Source organism: Rhipicephalus microplus, chromosome X (assembly GCF_043290135.1).
Source record: "Rhipicephalus microplus isolate Deutch F79 chromosome X, USDA_Rmic, whole genome shotgun sequence".
In the NCBI taxonomy this organism is placed as follows: domain Eukaryota; kingdom Metazoa; phylum Arthropoda; class Arachnida; order Ixodida; family Ixodidae; genus Rhipicephalus; species Rhipicephalus microplus.
This window is the reverse complement of record NC_134710.1, coordinates 132,778,070-132,803,053: the sequence shown is the minus strand read 5'-3', so window position 1 is coordinate 132,803,053 and position 24,984 is coordinate 132,778,070. Positions and strand designations below refer to the sequence as shown.

At 47.0% G+C, this 24,984-nt stretch overlaps 1 protein-coding gene across 1 annotated transcript in view; it reads left to right on the top strand.

The window, feature by feature from the left end:
- LOC119176852 (uncharacterized) overlaps positions 1-23,770 on the top strand; it is a 74,684-nt gene extending 50,914 nt beyond the window's left edge. Inside the window, exons 4-5 of the mRNA XM_075877741.1 lie at positions 22,233-22,391; positions 23,608-23,770. Coding sequence (XP_075733856.1) covers positions 22,233-22,391; positions 23,608-23,694 — 246 coding nt within the window. The 3' untranslated portion in view covers positions 23,695-23,770. The remainder of the gene's footprint in view (positions 1-22,232; positions 22,392-23,607) is intronic.
- The last annotated feature ends 1,214 nt before the right edge of the window (positions 23,771-24,984 follow it).

Sequence of the window (24,984 nt, the reverse complement as noted above, 5' to 3'; positions counted from 1 at the left end):
ATACGGTCCCACACAAAGCGTTTAGATAAATGCTGAGATGTTAGTATGCTTGGAATTATGTAAACATTTCTTTTAAAAAGTCACCTGGAATTATGTGGCCGTATACCCCGATTTGCATGAACTGCTGGTCCGATGAACTTCCGCGTACGGTGAAAGCACTATTAAGAGAATTGTTTGCAAAACCGTGATGCACTAAAATCGAAATGAGTGTTCCGAACTGTTTCGATTGCTCTCAGCGATGTGACCCCCGTAGTATATAGACGTCTTTCACCTCAGTGAGTCGATGTCTGGTTTCGCACGTAAAGTCCACATGCAGGTTGATGATACTCGCCCAGTGTAATCAAACGCAATCAAAGTTAACTTACTTGCTGGCCATCTAAACTGGTACTTGCGGGTGTAACAGCGCCGTCGCTATACGATGCTGCATGAAGTTTCCTCGTTTTTGTAGTGAGACTAAGCCCTGAAGTTGTTGCGAGGAGAGCGTGAAGCGTAACCACATGATGAGCGAGCGAGTGCACAATAAAAACCAACAGCAGCTGCGGTGGTATTATCGGAGAAGAGCTTTCAAGATAACTTGCGTGCCTCAATACTGCATGGGTTTCTGCAACTGTGCATAGGGCTTGGCCAGAAAACTGTCCGCACATAAGCGACTGTGTCTGATGCCAATAACACTTGTGGAGGCGAAAACAGATATCTCTCAAACAAACCACCCGTGAACAACCGAACCTATTTATGTAAGCATGGCGTCTTACATGTCAAAACCGGTCCGCCGCGGTGGTGTAGCGGTTCGGCTGCTGACCCGAAGGCCGCGGGTTCGATACCGGTCGAATTTCGGTGGAGACAAAAAGGCCCGTGTACTAGCTGTGCGATGCCAGTGCACGTTTGAGAACACCAGATGGTCAACTTTCCTGGAGTCCTCCTGCGGAGTCCCTCGTAATGGGATCGAGGTTTGAGGACGTAAAACCCCAGATACCATTACATGTCAAAACAGCCTTGATTGCGGGGCACACTGCGGAATTATTTTGACCACCTGGCATTTCTTAACGTGCTGCTGTATCTTAGCGCGGACATGTTCTTGTTTCTCATCCCGTCAAATTGCGGCTGCCGCAGTCGTGAGTCGAACCAATGCTTGAGTTCAGCAGCGCGTCACAACAACAAACCTGACCAAAGCGTGTACACGACGAAGCGCGAGAACCATTGGTGATTGTACCAGACAAAATCTTTTCGTAATTTTAAAGCATTATCGACTCTGTTTTCGTCGTCGTTCATTTGAAGCTTGAAACAAGCGATCGCAAACAGTGTACGTGAGTGCATGCTATCTGACGTGCCATTGCGGGCGTCTAAAAATCATTTCGTGACGGCATCCAGGCCTCCCACCAGGTGGCGCCACCCTATATTCTCGGGGTAGAGTGACCTGCTCGGGGTCTTGGGGCTTACAAAAAGGGCTCACTTAGATTGACGATGACGCAGCTAGCAGTGGAAAAGAAAATCATAGCAAGAGAGCAGGCTGCGTCCAGGAACAAACGGGTGTTAAAGGGACACTTAAGGCAACTATTAAGTCGACGTTGATTGTTGAAATAGAGGTCCAGAAGCCTTGTAGTGCTACTTTCGTGCCAAGGAAGGGCCTATTTCTAAATAAAATCATGTTTAAGTGGTCTGCATCGGGTTTTCGCACTTCAAGTTAGCCGCTTCAAAAAGTGGACTGACCGGACCGACTCACGTCACTGTTGCCGTACACAACGTTGCCCGGCTTTGCTGTGCTACTAGCAGCAAATCGAAAGTAGCGGGAGCCACAGCAGCAACAACGGCCATTGATCAATTTCCCACTATTGACTCCGAGATTGCAGACGTTTTTTTTATTCGACTGCGCCCCACTAGATGGCCCCACCTGTCCAGTGTAACTACGCGAAAACTGAATTTTGGAACCACTCGCGTCATTCCCCATAGTAACATCCGGTGGTTCTTTTCTCCATGAATCAAACAGAAACGAACAGGTAGTATTTTATTGCGTCTCTTGACGCACGTAAGGTTCTTTATTTAGTGCAGCTAGATCAATTACTAGCGGTTAATTGTAGGCGGTCCGTCTGATGTCGTCGGGATCATTTTGAGAATGTCCTAATGCGACGCATATGTTCTTGTGCATTTACCTCGATTCCTCGGTAATTAGGGCAATGTTGTTGATAGTATTGTCGTTTTAGATGTTGTCAAACATTCAGCTTTCAGCCTGACGTAAATTGTTATTTGACTTAAGTGTCCGTTTAAGTACATCGCAGTTGATATCAAGAAGAAATGTGCAGAGAGACACCCGAGAGAGGGGAGACGCCCGAGAGGTAGACAGAAAGTATAGATGTGCAGAGGAGATTAAGGAGTTTGCGGGTATATAACGTGGCAGCGCAAGCACATGACATGATTGATTGGCAGAACATGGGAGAGGTCTTTGCCCTCCAGTGCGCGTAGTCAGGCTTATGATGATATATCCCTGGTTGGTTGGATGGTTCGTTTATACCAAGGAGGATTGTTTGTTATAATGCTGGAGTGGAGGTACAACGCACTACCAGCAAAGGTGAAGCACTGGTTTGCCCCTGGCTTGTGTTTATGGATGGTGCCTGCTTGGAAATAAAGTGGTTTTGCTGCGTTGATGTAAACGTTAGGCTAAGGATCATTGTTCCCGACTTAAGTCGGAAACAACGATCCTCTGCTTTTACGACTTTACGATTCCTATCCCAACCTGCCCGATCCCAATCAAATTTTCCCAGTTTTGGGCTTGTTACAGCAACTGGCAACTCAAAGGAACACGCCAAGCCCGATCTGTCTCAAAAGTATGAAACATATTAAACTGGTAGGGCGTGTGAGGGAAACGATGTTTTTCCTTTGCTACACGCGAACGCTCTAGGTTGACACTGGTAAGGTGGCGGACTCTTGGCTTCACTTACGAGGCATAACTTCTCCAGCATTGTTTTTTTATATCCTCCTCAGCTGATCCTCGGCTCCAATCGAAAACTACCCACGTGCCGCTGTCATATAGTGGTACATGCAGTATACAGGGTGTTTCAAGAAATATGTCCCTTGTTGAAAAATTACAGAGAGGAGGTATCTCCGTGCCACTTGCGGCGCTCCCTTTACTGTGGCAGAAAGCATCTTCAGATACGTGCTAACAATAATTACAGTAGTAATCATAGAAATTAACAAAATTGACTTTTTAATCTGTGCAATTAAGTAGTCCAGTCAAATGGGCTAATTCAAGTCCTTCTTCTGAATAACTCCTAGCCACTTTAAAATTTGTTTTCAGTGGCCATTAATCGTTAGTCACCGCGTGGCGATGAAATCTGGCTAAATTAGCTAGATGAACCGAAACCGACGCACCAAACAGCGCATCTACCATTCAATTCGAGAATGCCCTCATGCATTTTCGATGGAGGCGAAAATGCTGTAGGCCCGTGTGCTCAGATTTGGGTGCATGTTAAAGAACCCCAGGTGGTCGAAATTTCCGGAGCCCTCCACTACGGCGTCTCTCATAACCATATAGTGGTTTTGGGACGTTAAACCCCACCTATCAGAACGCCCTCAATGATGACATTGTTTACTTCGCCGTTATCAACCGTCAATATAGATACTTCGTTTCGTGGCAGTGCTTCAAGTTCTGTCGCATGGTCGCTTATCAACTCTCGAGCGCTTATCCTCCTCCCCCGATGCAAGGGAAACAGTGTCGTCATTGAGAATGTTTTCGAAGTGAATGGTAGATGCGCTGTTTGGTGCGTCGGTTTCGGTGTCTCCAGCTAAATTAGCCAGATTTCATCGCCCGGCGGTGACTACCAACGGCCGCCGAAAATAAATTTCAAAGTGGCTATGAGTTATTCAGAGGAAGGATTTGAATTAACCCATTTGACTCGACCGCTTATATGTAATTCCACTGGTTAAAAAGTTAATTGTATTAATTTTTATAATTACGGCCAGATTTATGTTCCTACGCATCTGAGGATGTTTCCTGTAGTAAAGCGAATGCCGCTGGCTGCACACAGATACCTCCTTTCTGTAACTTTTCAATAATAGTGGATACATTTCTTGAAACACACTGTACAGTGTAATACATGCCACCAGCTAGCTATTGATCGTGTTCATCATCTGTGGCTCTTCTTGTACATCATGATATCAGGGTGATTATCTGATCACGTGAAAACATTTTAAAAAGAGACGGCTCCGAAATGCCGAGAAGTGTAAACTCCCACAGGCAGAACGGCAGCAAGTAAAGCTAGTTGGTGTGACGCTGCCAACGAGCCGCGCTGTGTATCCTGGCAGCTTCAGCGCAAGGCGGCGTTTATCCTGGCCTCCTCCAACGGCAAGATCACGAGTCGCGAAGCGCTCCACCGAGCTTAAGCGTCGGCCCCAACACCGCCGACTGGCGACTCGGCAGCAGCTGCCCCTCGCTCTTTTCGCGATGCCCTTGGGAACAATCATGCGATCGTTCCAACACCTACCGCCACCACGAAGTCATCACCTCCACCGGTCTCCCCGGGTGACCAGAGGGACGCTGTGATCACGGCGCTAACCGCGGCTATTCGTGCGCTTCTAGCCAGTGTTTCGTGCGACCCGAAGACGCGCGGACTGTGTGAAGCGGCCTAGTCCGCACAGCAATCACTCCCCCAACATGACTAGTGCGCCGAAGAAGCCGCGGCCGCGGATCTTGCAGTGGAACGTGCGTTCCCTTCATTGCCGTAACCCTGAGTTCGCCCGCTCACTGCCCCAGCGCGACCTCGACATCCTGTAGCATTGCAAGAGACGCGAGTTCGTGATGGGGCCCTCAATCTCCCAGGGTATGTGGCGTACTACGGCGCAACGACCTGCAGGAACAACGCGTGCCTAAGCACGCACTGTTTCAACCCGGCGCACCCACAGGGCGTGGCAAGGGCCTCTATATACGTGCGCGCGCGCCTTCCCCAAGTGCTCCTCGACGTGTCAGACATCGTCGGTGCGGGCGTCGAGTGCGTGGCAGTGAGGGTGTGCGTTGGCACGATGGACACATGTGTCGCGAATGTGTATGTTCACTCGTCGCGCGAGTGGGACGCCTATATTATTGTGCGGCTCGCCGATCACATCGGGAGTGCTTCCGTCTTGTGCGGGGACTTCAACTCCCATCACACGGGGTGGGTGTGCGCGAGTGTAAACGCCAGTGGCCGGGCTTTAATGGATGCCGCCCTGAGAGCTGGACTTCACATCATCAACGATGGCAGTCACACCTTTGTGCACCCCGGTGCTCAGCAAAGTGCACTCGATCTCACCCTCGTACCGGACGAATGCTACTACTCATGGCGTCACGCGCCGGACAGTTGAGAGCTCGGATCACTATCCGATCCTCTTGGAGCCCTTTTGTATCGGCGCTCCGCGCACCAGTGTGTACAGTGTTGTGAACTGGCCCCGTTCCCGCGAACTGTGTGCTGCAGTGCCAGTCGCGGACGACTTTTTCCAACACATTGTGCAGTGCGCGAGTGCCGCCACAATGGTGCGTCGAGTGCCGACGGGAACGCCAGTGCCCGACATTAAGCTCCTCAACCTTCGAGCAGCTCGCCGCCCGGCGCAGCGCAAAGCGGAACGTTCGGACAAGGCAGAGGACGTGGACTGTTTACAACCGCATCGACGCCGTTTGTCGACGCCACGCCCATGCACAAACAACGGGATCGCGGCTGGTCCAGGCTCTGCCCACTTTCGACGACACTCGCTACCAGTGGCGTGCCTATAGCTGGCGCGTGTACCAAGTCCTCCTCCACCCCCGTGTGCCCCGGCATCCGGAGCTCTCCATCGCGGTCACGCTCGGCATCAGCACCACGCAACTCGGCGAATTACTGGCTGACACTTTCGCGAGTGTGCCCACTACCAGTGCAGCTATTCCTGTGCCCGCGCTGCCGCCACATGCACGGCGCGAACTCTTCGCACCGTTTCGCTTCTTCCCCACACCAGCCATCATGGAAGCGATCGGCGAGCTGTGCACGGCCGCCTTCAGCATCCGGGAGCTTCGCGATGTGCTTGACTCACGGGGGCGTCCCTCAGATCCAGGGGGTGATGGCATCACATATCAGATGCTCCGAAAGTTGGATGCCAGCCAGCTTCGGAATCTGCTCGTACAGTTACTGTATACGCTACCTTTCTTTAGGTAGCATATACAGTACGTAACTCTATCTGGATGGATTGATATGGCTGTACCCTTTAGATCGGGCGGTGGCAAACGCCACCAAGACGTAATACGTTGTGAACCAAAAGCTAGATTTTTTTTCCTTTAAATAGTGAGGTTGAGGACTCGTCCTTGGCCCTGAAGGGTTGATTTTAACTCGTACCTAGGCTTTAGCCACCAATCAGATAAACTCCTTCTAGTTAATTCTACCCGCTTAAGGTCTATTTTGCCCTCCCTGTTTTTTTTTCACTCTCTCCAGACGCAAGACTATCGTCTTTTGACGACATTAGCAGCGTAACATGCAGATAAGGGGCCATTTTTTGTTTCGTTTCAACTGCACGTATATAACGTCAAAGTTTCAACTTTGACGTATATAATGCGTGGTTTAAGGGGGCCCTGCAACATTTTTTGAGCATGGTCAGAAAACACTGCCAATCGGTAGTAGAGGTATAGTGTACTAGAATATGGGGTAGTGTGTTCAGGGAGGAGCCGTGGCTGACACAGTCGGTATCGACAGCCGCGAGGTGGCGCCACCTTAGCATAGGCTGCAAATGAAGGGCGACCTTCGAAAAGAACGGGAAGGGCGGACCGAGCTCGAGCAGCGGGTAAAGGAGCTAATGGCGCTTTGCCCCGGCCCCGAGTGCATGGTGTGAGACGGAAGGCGGAGAAGGCGACAGGCGGGAAGGAACAGGCGAGAAGGGAGGTCAGGGGGCCGCAGTGTCTGGCCACAACACGGAGGCTCCGAGAACATACAGCTCGGTGGCGCGGCAGTCTTCGAGCAGGGCAGAAACACAGGACAGACGCCAGAGAGAGAAACAGGTGAAGCAAACAGGGGCGCCATCACAAACAGGAAGCCAGCGATTAGAGCGTAGAAGGATCCTAGTGGTGGGGGACTCTAACGTAGCCAGGGTTAGGGATGGCGTCTTCACGACAGTGAAGGAAGATGGGAGAGTGAGGGTGGAGGCTCAGTCAGGAAAGAGCATGGTGGATTCACTGGCCAAAGCTCAGGAGGTTGTAGAGGACATCATGAAGAGCGAAAATCTCGTCATTATTCATGCTGGGCTCAATGATGTGTTGAAGGGCAAGGATCAGAACCTTCAGAGACAGTTAGAGGATGGGATGCGTAAGCTCCGAGAAGCCTCTGGGAGTGTGAATGTGACCATATGCACAGTCCCAGAAGTCTGGGGTCAGTCTCGTGGAATTGAAAGGAGGGTAGTGGAGGCCAACTATGTGATCAAGGGTACGAGCTAGTAACTCGAATACAGCGTAATGGAAGTGAACCAAGACGTGTACGAGCCCGGCGCTCGCCCCTTTGCACAGGATGGCATTCACTACAGTGGTGCGACAGGCAGGAGGGTCGGTAATAGAATGGGTCGTCAAGCCACAGCTTTTTTATGGGGACCCAAAGCCCCGAGGCCAACAGTGTAGCCAAAGACGGTTCTAAAGGGGCACAAATATTCAAGCCACACGGAGTCCGTGGGAGAAGAAATCGACGTAAGCATAAGGGCCGAGCCAGGTCAGACGTAGGATATATCAACATGCAGGGTGGCAGGAATAGGTTAAAGTGGGAAAAGATAAAAGAGCAGTCAAGGCAGGAGGAGCTGATGGTATATGGGGTTGTGGAGATACATCTTCGGGTCATGGAGCAACCACCTTGCAATCCGGACTACGTATGGGAATATTGCAATAGAACAGAAGGCAGCAAAAAAGGGGGTGGAATTGGTGCATTTATACATAAAAGTATGGGTTGGCAAAGAGTCAAGCCGGGATGCGTGGAGCATTTATGGTTAAGAGGGAAAGTAGCTGAGCAGATGACACTCCTTGGTTTGGTGTACTTGTGGACGGAAGCAAAGGCCAGAGAGGAAAAACAGGCAATGGTGAAGTGTATATCAAATGACATTGAGGAATTAAGAGGAGAGTGCGAGATAATTATACTAGGAGATATGAATGCGCACATAGAAGATATAGGTGAGTATACTGACCCAACAGGCAAATTAATCATGGCTATGTGTGAAACGCATGATTTGATGATTTGCAACAGTACTGAGAAGTGTGAAGGGCAAATAAGATGGGAGGTAGGGAGGCTGCAGTCGACGATAGATTATGCCCTGATGTCACATAGGATGTATGATAGGCTCAGGGAAATGCACATAGATGAATGTGGCTCCAGAAGTCTGGGTAATGATCACAAACTTATGAAGCTAAGTTTTGGAAGAGCAGAGAAAGTGGGAAGGAGACAAGGTGAGCAACTACAGGAAAAAGTTTATTCAGAAAAGCAAATAGAAATAGCTACTAAACAAATTGAGAAAGTAATCACTGAGGATAATGAAACAGTGTGGGCATACACGAATCTAATTAGACTGAGCTAGAGCTCGCTAAGGCACTTGACAAGTCACCCCAGAAAAGAAGAAACAAACCCAAAAGTTGGTGGGATGAGGAAGTCAAGAGAGCCATAGCAAAACGTCAGGAAGCCTCTAGGGAACACAGACATGCTAAGCTGCGGGGTGAACCGACACATGATGTTGAAAGAAATTGGGAAACCTTTCTGAGCTGTTGAACGGATGCATTCCTTCTGAGCAATGAAAAGATCCGAAGAAAGGGAGCTCAGTGGCTGGCAGAAGTATATAAGAAAGATAGAAAGGCAGATGCGAAATTTTGGAACCATCTAAACTCCTTAAGAAATGCGACGAGCTTAGAGCAGAGGTTCATAACTACAGCCCAAGGTGCTAGGCTAGAAGGGGACGAAGCTATTGAATATATAAGAACAAGGGTGACAGAAAAATTTCAACAAAGAAGTGCTTTATGCACCACAATAGACAATGATAAATCAAGTGGTGCAATGGCTCCATTTTCACAACGAGAGTGGGAAAGGGCTGAGAAAAGGGTTCCTACTAGTACATCAACAGGCCCAGATGGCATTTAAATCATGCTGATAAAGACATTGGGTCCGAAGTCTAAACAGACTTTGACAAAGGCAGTGAGCAAAACAATAATCGATGGTGAAGTCCCCGATGGATGGCAACTTAGCAGGATGAGCATGTTCTATAAAGGAAAGGGGGACAAAGCTGACATAAACAACTACCGTCCTATAACAGTGACATCAGTGGTCTATAGGCTAGCTGGCAATACATATTATAAAGGAAAGACTGCAGGCATGGATATAGGATGAGGGAGTGCTGGGGAAACTGCCGAATGGATTTCGAAAACACAGCAGGTTGGAAGACAATCTGTTCTCACTGACGCAGTGCATCAAAATAGCAGAAAAGGAACACATGCCCCTGTGGCTAGCATTTTTGGATATCAAGGGAGCGTATGATAACGTGGTTCAAGAGGACTTGTGGGGAATACTGGACACACTAGGTGTGGAAGATGGAGTCACTAATCTTTTAAAGGATATCTATAAAAATAACAAGGTAGTTATAAAGTGGGAAAAAGAGGTATCCAAGCCCACAGAGGTAAAACGGGGGCTTAGGCAGGGGTGTCCTCTGTCACCCTTATTATCCATGATGTACCTACAAGGATTAGAGGCCAAATTAGAAGGAAGTGGACTTGGCTGCAACCTCTCTTTCGTCAAACAAGGAAAACTCATTGAACAGGCACTACCAGCATTGATGTACGCAGATGATATAGTGCTAATGGCCGACAACAAAGAAGATTTGCAAAGATTAATGGACATCCGCGGTAATAAGGAAGATAGGTTAGATTTCAGATTCAGTAAGGAAAAATCAGCAGTCATGATTTTTAATGATAATGAAGGTAGTGAGCTTAGAATACAGGAGGTCACGCTAGAGATAACAGATAAATACAAATATCTGGGCGTATGGATATGCAATGGGGCCGAGTACCTAAGGGAACACGAAATATACGTGACAAATAAAAGTAACAGGAATGCAGCGGTGATGAAAAACAGAGCACTGTGGAATTACAATAGATATGAGGTTGTGAGAGGAATATGGAAAGGGGTCATGGTTCCTGGTCTGGAAAGGGGTCATGGTTCCTGGTCTGGTATTTGTGAAAATGTAGTCGCCACCGAAAATGCAGTCACCGCGGCCGGGATTCGATCCCATGATATGCGTTTGCGTACGTAATTGCTGACACGTCCACGAAAAGCTTTCTAATGGGTTTGCTTGCACTGCATTGAAAACAAAACAAAATGTCAAAGCCGCAACACACGGTCCAAATGCAGGTATTAACAAACGACGGCGAAGCAGTCATCTCTGGGGAAACTACCTGCAGTTTTTTAAGCTCGGTTGGTGAACGAATAAAAAATTAGGAAGATTGAGGTATCGAAGAAGCATCTATAAACCCGAAAGTTTCTTGTTATATTACTGCTATATCGAATTGTAGTCTGCACACTGTGACAGCTTCGTCTTCCTTCATTACGCGCGCCGCACCATTCTTGTTGATAGTTGCATCATGTAATTTTAATTGTTGCTAAGGTGACAAATCTACCATTCGATTGAGAGGCACGCTGTAGCTGAAGACTGCGAAATAATTTTGACAATTTTTGGTCTTTAAACGATTACGCGCCCGCCGAAATACTGCTGCTGTGGCCAAGATATTGCACTGTACAGTCAAGAGGAAACATCACTTGGCACCACTGTCACACTGTAAGAAGAAACCCTTTATTTACGAGCGCGCATACTGCAGTGGGGAGTAACACCGAATAAAGTCGTCGCCATTCCGTGGATTTATCAGTTCACGATCACTTCACCACGGTGGCACCTTTATGAACACTGATTTTCGCGTGCAGCTTTTTTTTTGCCTCTCGAGATTGGTTGATACCTTTCATGAAAAAGTGAAGTCGTGACAGCACGTAAATTACCACTCTCTTTGACACGAGATGCGGTGCGATCTAGCTCATATAAATGCAAGGTAAACAAAGCTTGAGTAAGCGTTCCAGCGAAGCTGCAGTCCCTGCAGTAGTGTTCGCCACCTCTGGTTCGTAGTCAGCAGGAAGGTCCATCGATGGACCTGAATCAGTGGCCTCATTGCGAACATATGGTGCTGCAGTTTTCTTGGAGATGGTATACTCGGCCGCCGAGTTCTTCCGCTTTCTCGGGGGTCTTAGATGCGGCGCTTTCTTCGATAGGTAGCTTGGAGAGTTTGGCGGTAACATCGGCACAGCGTCCGGTGTTAGCTCTGGTCTCCTACGTGGTGCGCGAACTTCTTCGCCGTTTATAACGTGCACGTAGTCTCCAAGAACACAAGAAGACTCGAAGTGTAGCTCATATACAGAGCAGCTTTCGTTGAAGGTCCCATCCTGTCGATGTAAATTCTGTTCCCAAACCTTGCTCCGTGCTTTGTCTTTGGGTGCAGCGAAAAGCGACGACTGCTCACCTTTTTTCCAAAGGTATACCCTGTTTAGCTGCTAGGTGCAAAGCAGTGTCGTTGCCGCCGATGACTCGGCATCGCCTTGCAGTCGCGTGGCCAGCAAAAACATTTCCAGAAAAACTTTCGTTAAGCGAGCGCAAACACAAGCAACAGGTCACTGAACAGCACCCGAGAAGGCAGAGCGGCACGGAGCTGACAATCCTGCCAGGATGGATGGATGGATGGATGTGGCTGTACCCTTTAGATCGGGCCGCGACTAACGCCACCTAGCCATAATATACTGAGTTTATCTTTTTTTTTCTTTCAAATAGTAAAGTTGAGGACTGGTACTTTGCAGTGAATGGTTTAATTTTCACTCGTGCCTTGACTTTAGCCACCAATCAGACAACCTTCTTCTAGTTAATTCCACCCGCTTAAAGTCTATTTTGCCCTCCCTGTCCCTAAACACCAGTGCTTTGAAAAACTCAGCCTTTTACAGTACATTATCAAGTATTCGGCAGTTTCCTCCTCCTCTCCACATGCACTGCATACCATGTCTACCCCTTCGTATTTGCCCGATATGTCTTGGTTCGCAATACTCCCGTCCTGGCCTCAAACAGTAGAGAACTACCCCGGGCAGGCCCGTAAGTAGGGGGGGGGGGGGGTGAGGGGGTTCTGACCCTTGCTCCGAAATTTTTTTGATGCTTTAACTTTTCGGGTGATACTAAAATGTTTACACGCCTTCACAGCGACCACCAGCTGCCAAAGTTACACTGCAACTTTCCTGGCATTGCTTCCCTCTTCTTCCTTTCTTCAAACCTACCATTTTACCAGAACACCTCAGCGCTCCCTCCGCCGCACGCGCACCTGTCCTATTTGTACAGCTTTGCACTTCGCCCTCGCGTTCCTTCGAGTCTTTTTCTTTTCGTCTTTCACACCGTAGCAGCTCCTTTATTGATTCCAGATGCTTTCCTTGTGCATTGCCGCTGGAGAAGTTATCCGTCTGTGCGGACCACACGTGTCGGCTTTGGGTTCCTACGAAAAGCGCGCCTACTTCTGTGAAGGTAAACAGTTTAACAGCAACGGCAGCACCAACACGACGTGCGCAAATTTGCCAGGGAACGAAACCCCTAAGCGGAAAAACTCAGCGGCGCATTCCGAGGACGCAGGCTGCAGGGAAAACTTTTCTCAAACTGTAGTCCTCGCCACCGAAACGAATCATCGAAGATGAGATCTACTGAAAGACTGGCATATCGGAGCAACTTCGAACAACCTTAACCACACGCAAGGAAATCTACCTCTTCTGTACACAGAAGGTATATGCGCCTCCCTACAAAGCGCACAAAGCGAGGATACAGCCGGCACACAATCCGGCACCAGTGGTCAACTTTCACAGGAGAAAAAAAACGCCGCCAAGCTGGGCTGCACGCGGGAGAACAGAGACTGATGTCACAGCCTACAAAGTGCATTTTTGGGGGGTCACGGCTATTTAATTAGCGCAGCCCAGAGAGAATTATGCAGGCGCCCAGGGAGCCGTCTGTGAAAAGGTGACTTTTTCACAGGAACGGAGCAACTCCTCCTTTTTGGACTGTACCACGGGAGTGCAAATGTCTCGGCAGTGCATTCTTGGGGGTTCCCGTATATTAAGGAAAGTATGTAGTGCCCATGGAGTCTTCTGTGAAAAGGTCTTTAAGTAGCGTTAATCCAGTTTGCTGCAGCTGGAGTACAATAATGGGCCTGCATGCACACCAGCTGTAGCGGCGTTCAGAAAACACATGCGCCACGCGGGAGCCGGCGCGTTCATCACACTTCTACATTCTAGCCACTGTAAAGTGGATAAGAGAGGAAGAAAACATCGCCCGCCGTTCACGCCAGGCAGTCGAAGCAGTCGCAAACGTCTTTTTGGAGCCACTGGCCACTTCTGTGTGCGTGGACAGGATTGTGGCAGCAAAATGAAAAGACACTCTGCAACAACGAAGCAAAGGAGTTTTGCGTCTTACTTCAAGAAAGTTCGAACCAATGAAGCGGACGGAGAAGAACCGCCTCCTTCGAAGGATAAAACTTCGCCCTCCTCAGCACTGATGGAAAGCCCAGCGCGTCCGAACTTCTGTAGCGACTCAGGAGAATGCACCAGTTTATATGAATCACCTGAGAACGAACACAAGCAGAACACCCATGCGCCGCCGGGAAATGATAGTGGCCGCAATGCAACTCCAAGTGATCTTTGTTCTACAGTCAACGCTGGGCAAAGTGACGCCTTTACCACTGGGGCCTCTGTGCGACGAGTGCGAATATTTTCGACTTGGGACTGTTTGTCTCGAAAAGCAATAATGTAAATGATCCAGAGACGATGGAGAAGCTGCTGCTCAATCCGTGGACCCCTCCGGCTAACTATGATTATCCAGCCACAGGGAAAAGGAATCTGAAGTTCCAACCTCACGGGGTAGATCGTTACCCATGGCTTGTTTATTCAGAGAAGCTTCAAGGAGCATTATGCAAATATTGCGTAGTCTTCGCAAGCGAGTGTGCAGGAAAAGGGGAGCACCAGCGCTTGGGCTGTTTTGTAACTAAGGAGTTCACCAATTACAAGAAAGCCATGGACGCCTTTAAGAGCCACGCATCCAGCAGTTATCACGCCATGTCAACAACGCTATCGGAGAACTTTTTAGCAGTCCGGTCCCGCTCACAGCATGACATCTTAACACAACTTGACCATAGCCTTAAAAAGCAGGCGGAAGAAAACCGCAAGAACTTGCTGCCAATAATAGAAACAATCCTTTTCTGTGGCAGGCAGGAAGTACCGCTTCGCGGCACAGACGACTCTGGTCCGGTAAATATGTCTGAAGTGCTGCCATTCAAAAATGATGGAAATTTCCGCGCACTGCTTAGGATGAGAGCAAAATGTGGAGACGCCGCCTTGAGAGCTCACATGGAAACATCTCCGGCGAATGCGCTGTACACGAGCCCAAAAATTCAAAATGAGCTGATCACCCTCTGTGGTAAAATCATACAAAGAAAGATAGTGGAAAACGTCAACTCAGGTTCGTGTTTTTCAGTTCTAGCTGACGAGGCCACTGATATATCTCGCACCGCCCATATTTCCCTATGTGTAAGGTACGTTGGACACGACACGTCGGGAGTGCCCATTCTTAAAAAAGATTTTGTAGATTTCGTTCCCGTGTACAATCTCACTGGCAAGGCGCTGGCGAGCACAATCCTGAACAGCCTTAGAAGTCATGGCTTTGACCTGAACCTACTTTGCGGGCAAGGATACGACGGCGCGGCATCAATGAGCGGCCACCTTAACGGTGTTCAAGCCTTCATTCGTCAAACAGCGCCCAAAGCGTTGTACGTGCATTGTAGCACCCACTCGAACCTTGCTCTCTGCTTCACGCATGCAAACTCCCCAGCATCCGCAACTGTTTGGGAACTGTATCCTCAACCTGTACGTTTGTGAGAGCTTCGCTACAGAGGACGAACCAACTGCGAGACAAAGTAGAAGATTTAACACAAGAAAAAAGAAAATCAGTTCTCTCCTTTTGCCAAACAAGGTGGGTAGAGAGTCACGATGCACTTCAGCGTTTCCTTGAACTGTACGTGCCTATTGTACAATTCCTCGAATATTTGGAAGAAGAGGCCGCATCATCTGATACTTCATCAAAAGCTTCTCAACTGCTCAATGCCATTACGGAGCCCGAGTTTGTCGTTTCGCTTCAGATCTGTAGCAACCTCTTCTCTTTGACACTGCCACTTTGCAAGTTTCTTCAAAAAATTGACTGTGACTTGGCTCAAGCGTGTGATCACGTGAAGAATGTTATAGACGTTCTTTCCACAAAAAGGGCTAGTGCGGAAACGGAATTTATTAAGATTTTTCTGAAGTCGCTCTCTTTGCTGAAGATCACAAATGTTGAGATGGCCCTACCACGCATCACTGGAAGGCAGATGCAAAGAAGCAACGTACCTTCTGCTACTCCCGAAGAGTACTACCGGAGGAATGTGTATTTGCCTTTGCTGGCTGACTTCGAAAATCAATTAAGAGACCGGTTCGATGCCCATAAGAAGGTCGTGGTTGGCCTTAACATGCTGCTGCCGAAATTCTGCGCATCGGATAGCCTTTCTGATATTGATGATGCAGTGCAGTTTTACCTTGGCGACATTCCTTCGGCTAATGTCATCGAAGCAGAGTTCACACTGTGGGTGAACAAATGCTGCCAGATCGAAGAAAAGAATCGCCCAGCTTGTGCTTTACAGGCCTTAGAGATGTGCAACCGCGACTTTTTTCCGAACATCCACAGCCTACTTTCTATCCTGGCGACTTTACCCGTGTCGACGTCGACCCCGGAATGGACTTTTTCCACACTGAGAAGGCTGAAGAGCTACCTTAGAATCATATGAACAACGACAGATTGACTGGACTAGCACTGCTCAGCATCCATCGAGAACTTCAAGTGACCCCAGAACAAGTCCTCACAGAATTTTGCAAGTTACCGAGAAGGAAAAACTTCCTCGTTTAAACTTTCCTCTACGTTTCAAGAGTCGATTAAAAGCTAAACCCAGCTAGCCCAAGCTTCAACCCTTCTATCCTTTCGCAATTACGAGGAAACTATCCAGCAAGCAGAATGTGCGAACGGTAACAAGATCGGAATGTCGGGCGACTTGTTTGTTTGCTTGCATACATGCTGTCACGGACTGCCATTTTTGTGACCCCGCGTAACGGCAAATTAACGGGCGCCGCACATCCCCGCTGACCAGTGGAACCGTTCGTTCATGAAAAGACTGGCCTTTAGTGCAGGGAAGTCCTGAATAGGGTGTTCTTCTTCAAACGTTAGTCGCCGATGTTTGATCCTTTGTACCTACGACGGCGTTGGCAGGGTCGTCAAAGGCCGCGATGCACCCCGAACTAGCTGTAGACTGCAAGACGCACCGGCTGAAACCAAGGAAACTGACCATTCCCACGGGCAAAACTGCTTGTGGACAAGCCGTATGAGAGAACCCCAACGGGTTGTCACTCTCGCTCAGTTGAGGACTCTCTCCTAATTAAAAAGGGACGTGGTCAATATATTTTCAGGGTGGAGTTTCTAACAATGAAACGTGCATGATTGGACCCATGTAGAGGTCTCTTTTCCCCCAGGACGAGAATCAGGGGACACGGAGGTCGATTTAAGAGCAGGATTTCGCCTTGCTAGGCAGTCTAGTTGCTGACCAACATGGTGTAGAAGGAGATCAAGAAGTATCCCTTAAGTGGTTGTGGCTCCGTGTCGGCTGGCCACCTAAACTTAGCCATTCGTCTAGTTGTGACGCGAAATTAACGTCTGTAACGTAGGCATCGGTACTTGAATCTCGAGTAAGCTCAACCTGCCCGAGATCGGCTTCAAGCACTAGCCTCCCGGAAACACCAGCGCTGCAACACCGCCGACATTGCAGTTGTGCCAGAACTCTCTCTGACTTCTCACATCCGATAGTCGTGGACTCAACGCTGCCGGTCATCACAGGTATCTCTTCACCTGTTTAAACCTTCGGACTTTCTCATCTGTAGTTTTATTGTTGGTTAGTTTTATGTAGTTTGTAATACTTCTCTCTTGTAAGCTGATTTATTGATTTTATATGTATTTTGTTAGTTGGTATTAAGTGTTGTACTAGATTCCTCTGCAATATTCCTAGATTCCTCTGCAGTGCTGCAATATCACTAGAGTTCTGTTTTTCCCCACATACGTCTCTGATCTCTTCACTGTCTCTGCTTACGTACGGAACGACCTAACCTGCTGCCATTCCCGTCGCAGACTTCGTGCTGGCGACGCTAGAGTGGCAGCTTGTAACACATACATACCGTTTTTGTACCGTGGTTACATTGTGTTACTTCATCAGGAGCCGTCGGTCGCGGTGTCCCCGGCTTTGGTGGTGCTATTGTCCAAACTTATTTCTTGCTTTAACCAGAATTTGAGGTTGACATACCAATTTCTTTATATGGGTACAAATAATTGAAAAGTACCATCGAATTATTACAAGTAAGCGATGTACTTGTTTTATTCACGAAAATAAGCCAGTATAAATCTAAAAAAATGGCAGCCGTTCTACACGCAAACCCCCCCCCCCCCCCCCCCGAAAAAAATTCCTGGGTACGGCCCTGACCCCGGGTATTATCATAGACCCTTTTTTTGGCAATTTCCCGCTTAAAAGTTCAATATATCTCTAGTGCGGACTTGTTAATCATGCCAATTCTCCACATGTCAGTCTCCGTTTCCTTCACTTTCTTCTTAACCGATAGTTCTTTTTGGTTTGGCCACCTGCTGTTTTCTAAGTATTCACCAGTCAACTTCCTGGTTCGCTTCCTCCATTTTGTATCGACATTCTTCATGTACAAGTAGCTGAAAACCTTCCTAGTTCAACGCTCCTCCCCCATTTCTCTCAATCGCTTCTCAAATTTTATCTTGCTGCTAGCTTCCCTGCCCTCAAATGATGTCCATCCTATATCACCTTGTACTCCCTGATTTGGTGTATTCCCGTGAGCTCCTAAAGCAAACATACCTATTCCACGTTGCTTAATTTTTAATCTCGCTTGAACTTCTGATCTCATGCGCAAAACCGCATTGCCAAACGTCATACCAGGAACCATGACCCCCTTCCATATTCCTCTCACAACATCCTACCTATTGTAATTCCACAGTGCCCTATTTTTTATGACTGCTGCATTCCTGTTACCTTTAGTCGTCACGTATATTTCGTGTTCCCTTAGGTACTCGGTCCCATTGCTTATCCATACGCCCAGATATTTGTATTTATCTGTTATCCCTAGCGTGACCTCCTGTATTCTAAACTCACTACCTTCATTAGGCGGTGCTGCCAGCCCATGCTACGGCAGCGCCGCCTTGGAAACCGGTTTTTTGTCCACGTGCGCCGCTTCACGCGATGCATGGCGAGAGAGGGTGCCTGAAAAGACTACCCCATATTCTAGTAGAGGCTTCAGACCGCACGCGAGCCAAATATTATAGCACAGTACGCGACGTGGAATTCACAATATATTATCAAAGTGAGCTAAAATTGCTTTCTCTCAACAAATGGCGGAATATGCCTCAAATTCACACGAGAATTGCCCATCTATCAGCCATTGGCTGATTTGAACATGGCACGATCGCTCGTTACAGAGATCGCCGCGGGAGGCCGCGACTTGTCCACGCGTGCGCTCGTGATCACACAAAAAAAGTGGCGCATTCGAAGAAAAAAAAAGTGCTCAAGGCCACGAGGCACGTGTGACGTTTGTCTGTGGCCCTACTATCTCTCCGTGCTTAGCTTCCAGCGCTTACGTCGGGACGAGAGAAGAGAGAATGCCATTGCAGCATGCGACAAACCTCTGTAACTCCACTCGCACTGGACGAATTCTTACAATTTTTGCGGCATTGAATTCGTGAGGCAATAAGCTTTTCCAGTGAATTCATTCCATGGTTACTTGAAAAAGCGTTCCAGGGCCCCTTTTAAGGAATAAACTTTTGCTGTCAATCATGCGGCTCTGTTGTATGTGTCCTTTGCCTGGTCTCTCATCTTTCGCGCTGTCCCTCTAATATGTCATACCAACATGCCCAAGCAACCACTTTCCCGACATTAATGACTTGTCACATATTCCTTGCCGTCGTCTGGCATGCTTTCTGTGTTCGAGACTGTATTGATAGTTACGGAAATGTAGCTTTCCAGAGAGCGTGCGGAACGTCAAGCGGTGGTTTTTTTTTTTGGAACTTCTTAGCCATTTCTTCCGATCTACTTTTATACAGTGGGATGGTCAGCCATATTTGCAAAATGACGGAACATATAGAGGCTCTTGTATTTCTCCCGTCCTCAGTGATTTGTTCTTAGCTCAATCAGACAGATGACTCTGTGTCCACCTTGCAGATTTTAACGCACCCACCAAAGTGTTAGATAATTCAACAATTTTATAATTTTTCTTGAATCTGACTCCATTAGATCGCTAGCCAATAAAATAACTTGCTCACCCTTGTACGTCAAGAAACTTATAAAAAATGCCATCAAATGACAGCACTAGATTTCCTGATATCAGACATTTATTAAGTAACAAGCAGAAGTATGAACCTCTTGCTAACACACCATAGAACTCCACCCATTCAAAACTATAGTTAAGAGGTGCATCGTCAAGTTTTTCTAATGCATTGCATAAGTAATGCCCAGAACTATTACTGGGTGCCAGTTTTCACGAGCGAACCCTCCGGTTATCCTACTCAGATGGGTGGCATTCAAAATGCCGAAAATCAAAAGGACAAACTATGGGAATGCCAAAATTTAAAACACCGAAAATATAAACAGCCGAAAATTTAAAATGCCGAAAAATAGAAACACCGAAGCATCAAAATGCCGAAACATCAAAATGCCAACATCACCCAGATATAGTGGAAGATAATATATCATACCAAAATAAAAGTTCCACCGGCTTTGTACGGCATGCATGCACTTTCACCCTCGTTTTCAATAGCCATGTTCCCATCGCATATGGTTCAGCCCTTTGGTCGTAGAGTCATTATAGTGAACGAAAGAGAACACATGACCATGAAGATAACCTTGAATTTCGTAAAACTGTTTGAACAGCGGCGACACGGCCTTTTCATAGTTTGGCCTTTTGATTTTCAGCGTTTTGATAGGGACTCCACTCATATACTAATGAGATACTAGTGAGATACTAGTGAAGGAGTGTAGCTGAATGCATGCATGCTGCTGAAGAGTCCGTCAGAACAGGCTGATGCGTTGCACGGTGCTAATGACCCACAGAAGCTTGCTGTGATTCCGCATATTCATGAGGTATCACCTCGTTTAAAAAAAAAGCGTTTTTTGCCTGCTCTTCAAAAACTACAAAATCACGAGTCTGCAGTTCCTCTAACAATTCCTGCAAGGTTGCAAGAAGAAGCACACAAAACACTTCATCAATTGCGCAGAATCTGTCGTGTACAGCTTGGCTATTTTATGTGTAACCCATTGCCTCAAGGAACATTGTCGAAATGTAAGGGAGAAGTGCGGATGGTTTTTATGTTAAATGCAGAAAGTGCGACGGTTGTGGTGATCGTGGTAATTTCAGTACTGACCGTAATGTAAACCACAGTGTGGGAAGAAGTGCTACCAATGTTTAATAAAGGCATCATTGTAACAAGAAGCAAAAAGAAACTCGCGCGAGAAAAGATAGATAGTTTAGGAAATAAATGTGAGGCATCGATCTCTCTATCTTTCAAAGAAATGTGTTACCTGCGACGTCATTCATGATATTTTATGCCTCCCGCGCTCGCCACCAGCGCCCATATATATTTCCGTTCCCCTGGCTATGGTAGTTAGTGCCTGTGTATCATGTGTATTTTTTATTTTTTTACCTCGTCTGTTTGAGCGCTTAGAATTTATTGAACATATATAACGCCTTTACCTCCGCCTTCCGAGAGTTCTTACCGTCAGGACTGTGTTGAAATATGCGTAAAGGTAATTTTATTGCATACAATCAGTCAATTTCAGTGCACACTTATAGTACATGATTGATTGATATGTGGGGTTTAACATCCCAAAACCACCATGTGATTACGAGAAACGCCGTAGTGGAGGGCTCCGGAAATTTCTACCACCTGGGGTTCTTTAACGTGCACCCAAATCTGAGCACACGTGCCTACAACAGTTCCGCCTCCATCGGAAATGCAGCCGCCGCAGCCGGGATTTGAACCCGCGACCTGCGGGTCAGCAGCCGAGTACCTTAGCCACTAGACCACCGCGGCGGAGCCACGCTTATAGTAAAATTAGTTTAGTTGTATGCATGATTTACTTTTATTCGGACGATTATTGGCATGTGTATTTGACTATGAAACTGAATAGTATGTTCTGATAAGTTTGTTATGGTTCCTGTGTATTTTTTTGTTTGCTTTTTTTACTTGTAAGGAGCTATATTATATACAGACCATAAATATCCGAGCCTAGAATGGCCAATCATGCGTATAAGCCTCAGGTTTTACGCACAATGACTATTTATCTGCGCTGCCTTAAACGTCAGAAATTCTTTTTTTTAATAAAAAAATGAACTAAAGGCATCACATCGTATAAAAAGCAAATAATTAAATATTGCTCAATAAAAATGGCCACTGCATGAGTAAATGCATTGCATTTTATGATACTAAAGCGAAGCGCCTGGTTTGAAATTTAAGACGATAGTTATAGCGCGAGAACAGAACGACGACAAAGAGACAAGAGGGACACGAAGGCCTTCTTGTCTCTTTGTCGTCATACTGTTCTCGCGCTATAAGTATCGTCATGTCATACCAACTAGCCCAAGCTGCCACACTTGAAATTCAAAAAAGGCAAACTTTAATTTTCTCTGCCAATAACAATCTACCACTAAAGAAATGCAATTCGAACATCGAAAAAGCATAATTCAGCAGATCATGAGCACGCTAATGAAAGACCCTTGAATTGAATGCTTCTTGGCGAAGTTGAGTTTATTCGGCGAATAACTAGCAAATGTAGCTGGAGATATACAAGGTGCCAACGGTGCTGACACCTCGGTAGTGCATGCCATAGATTTCACAAGCCTGCTCAACAGATGCAGTGCGCGCCTTCAAGCTCGGGTAGGCAGTTGGAAAGCTTTATACACTCTCATGCACAACCTATGAAATATATGACTGAGAATAGAAATTCATTCACACTCAGTAGGCGGTCTGTCGCTGAGTGAGTCTCCTCCCGTTGTAGTCATTAGAATCGGGGCCGAATAACTGGACGGTGTCGGCCGCAGGTGGACAGAATGGATGGCCTCAAGGTGACGCGCATCACGGGCGTGTCGTCCGCATTCAACTGGCTGCTCAAGATTGTAGCCAATCGTGTGGCACGCCATTTCCAGGGACGCATCGAGACCACCCTGCAGGATGAGGTCTCCAAGTTCATTTCAACGCAGGTACAGTCCTGGTCAAAAGTTCGCAAGGAACGCTTGCATACATGGGATAGTAGCCTGCAAACTTTTGACCCTCCACGTGTACATATATTGCACTGTCTCTAAACACGGAGAATTGTTGGCGTGTTCACCAATAGCCTGTTTATTCGGCTCCGGTACGCGGAGCAGCCTTTGGCAATTCGTTCCACTTACATTTGAGGGTCGCACAATATGCGGCAGATCACGCACGTGGCTTTTTCTTTAATTTTAGGCACTTTAAAGAAAGTCGGAAGAAAATAATAAAACAGGGCGGTTTAATAGCACAGATGAAAAGATTCGATGCTTGCTTTTGAACAAGCGCTACAACTTTCGTATTGAAGACTTTTTGCTAAAGTTACTATTTAAAAGCTCATTAAGCAACTTGGTTAGTTATCGAGCTTGGCGGATTGATAAAAAAAAAATATATCATGACGTGTTTTGTATGGCTCAGAACACTATAGTTATAAAGTTTCTCTCTCTCTCTTTCTCTCTCTCTCTCTCTGTGTGCGTGTGTGTGTGTGTGCGTGTGTGCGTGCGCGTGTGTGTGTGTGTGTGTGCGTGTGTGTGTGTGCGTGTGTGTGTGCGTGCGTGCGTGCGTGCACACGCGCGCAGTTTTGAGAATACCATAGACTCCAAAACGAACCAACATCTCTGTTATACGTGAGATCAATCCTGAAGGTTTTTTTTATGTTGTTTTAGAAGGACAGTATTAGAATTAGGATCTAGAACGTTCTTACTTCAGTCGCACCATGCGAGTCATTATGCAGTTTGCTGGAAAGAAGACTGATGTTTGCCGAATGATGCGAGTACGTAATTAAGATATAGAATAAAGCGATCAAGGCTACCCATGTGCAGCAAAGTCAGATGGTATTCTGAAGGGCAGGGTAATATCTATGTGATCTTAAAGCGCCTGTGTCAGTTCGTTTTCACTGTTATTCTCATGGTAATGATGTCATCAGGTGTAGCCAGCGACTAAGCATAACTCAACAAGAATCACTCCCCACTGAGAAAGAACAGTTTTCGTCCATTGCACTTCTAGCGGCACATACTCAGGCTGCAATGAAGTCCACTAAGCTCCTGACTTACACTGTTTATAAAGTCTTGTTCAGCATGCATGGGCTATGCATCCTTCTTGCTCCTATCTGTTCAGTTTTGTTTTTCGTACTCATTTCCTTGCTTCTTCTTTTCCTGCTATCTTCAGGTAGACCGGAGCCGCTTTCCAGCACTCTCCGGCAACGGCAGCTCGATTTCAGGCGAGTCCTTCGCCTATCCCAGTGCACCTTTCTGAACCTCACCAAGGTGCTTCATACGGGTTTGTAAAGTCTAAAAATAAAATCGTCAGAAATAAAATCTTTTCCCCTGGTGCCAAGGAGTCTTCTCGAAACCAGGCTAAGTGGGATTTATTACGCTTTTGTAATTGTATGATGACGCTACGAATACATGAAGTGATCACAATGTTCACATCGTCAAAACTGAAAGTGCGTGGAATCATAAGCGGAGAGTATAAGAGGGAAGGGGGCAGGGTTTCATATATATATATATATATATATATATATATATATATATATATATATATATATATATATATATATATATGAAACCCTGCCTGTGTGTGTGTGTGTGTGTGTGTGTGTGTGTGTGTGTGTGTGTGTGTGTGTGTGTAACGCTAGATGCGGGAGACGTGGCCTGGCTCATACGCCATGTTTATTCCATCTCACTTCCTCCATCTCGGCTTCTACCAACCATCGCTACCTTCATACGTCACATGATTCCCCCTCCCCCCGAAAGAATGCGCGAGCTACAAACTATGAAGCATGAACAAGTGGTGTCTCATCATGGGAAAACTATCACAAAATAGAGTAGTTCCATGAAACACAGCAGTTCCATGCACTTGCACAAACACATTCACAGGAAAGGCAGTCCAGTGACATCTAGGAGACCTCAGGTGGGCGAGGTTGGCTGTTGCGTTCTGGAGAGCATGACCATGTATTCGACTTGGAAAACGATGATGACACAGCCTGGATAGTAGCGAAAAACGAACAAGGTTGGGAGTCTTTGTAGCGTTGGAAAGTTGGATGTCTAATGCGTTGGATTCTGAGTCGCGGCTGCGACAGATGCATTGTATCTAGTATGCGTGCTTTTTTGAGAGATGGTAACGGCTAAATGCCTGTGTGCTGGCGGCGTGCAAGAAGATGCTCCACGTATTAATGAACGTTTTCCATGGTGTTGTCGTCTGTGTAACCGCTGGCGCAGAGAGCGTCTGTGGCAATGTTCCTTCATCCGGAAACGTCTTTTTTCTTGAAATGGCCCTTGGATCAAAGTTCTTAATTTTTTAGGTCGTTCAAGTTGGGAGCGTGCTTCCGTTGAAGTTTTCATTCGTTGTCGTCTTTTCTTGATTTGGTAATGGTGTTGTGAAAATTGCGGGTGGTCATCGCCGTTGAATAAGGAGACGCTGTCGGTAGTACCAGCATTATTTACGAGTGGGATGTAAGCATGATTTGTGTCAAGGAAAGCAGTAGATACATTTTCGTTTTTATCGGCGAGACTCGCATACAATAGTGACTCCGTACTGCTTCGA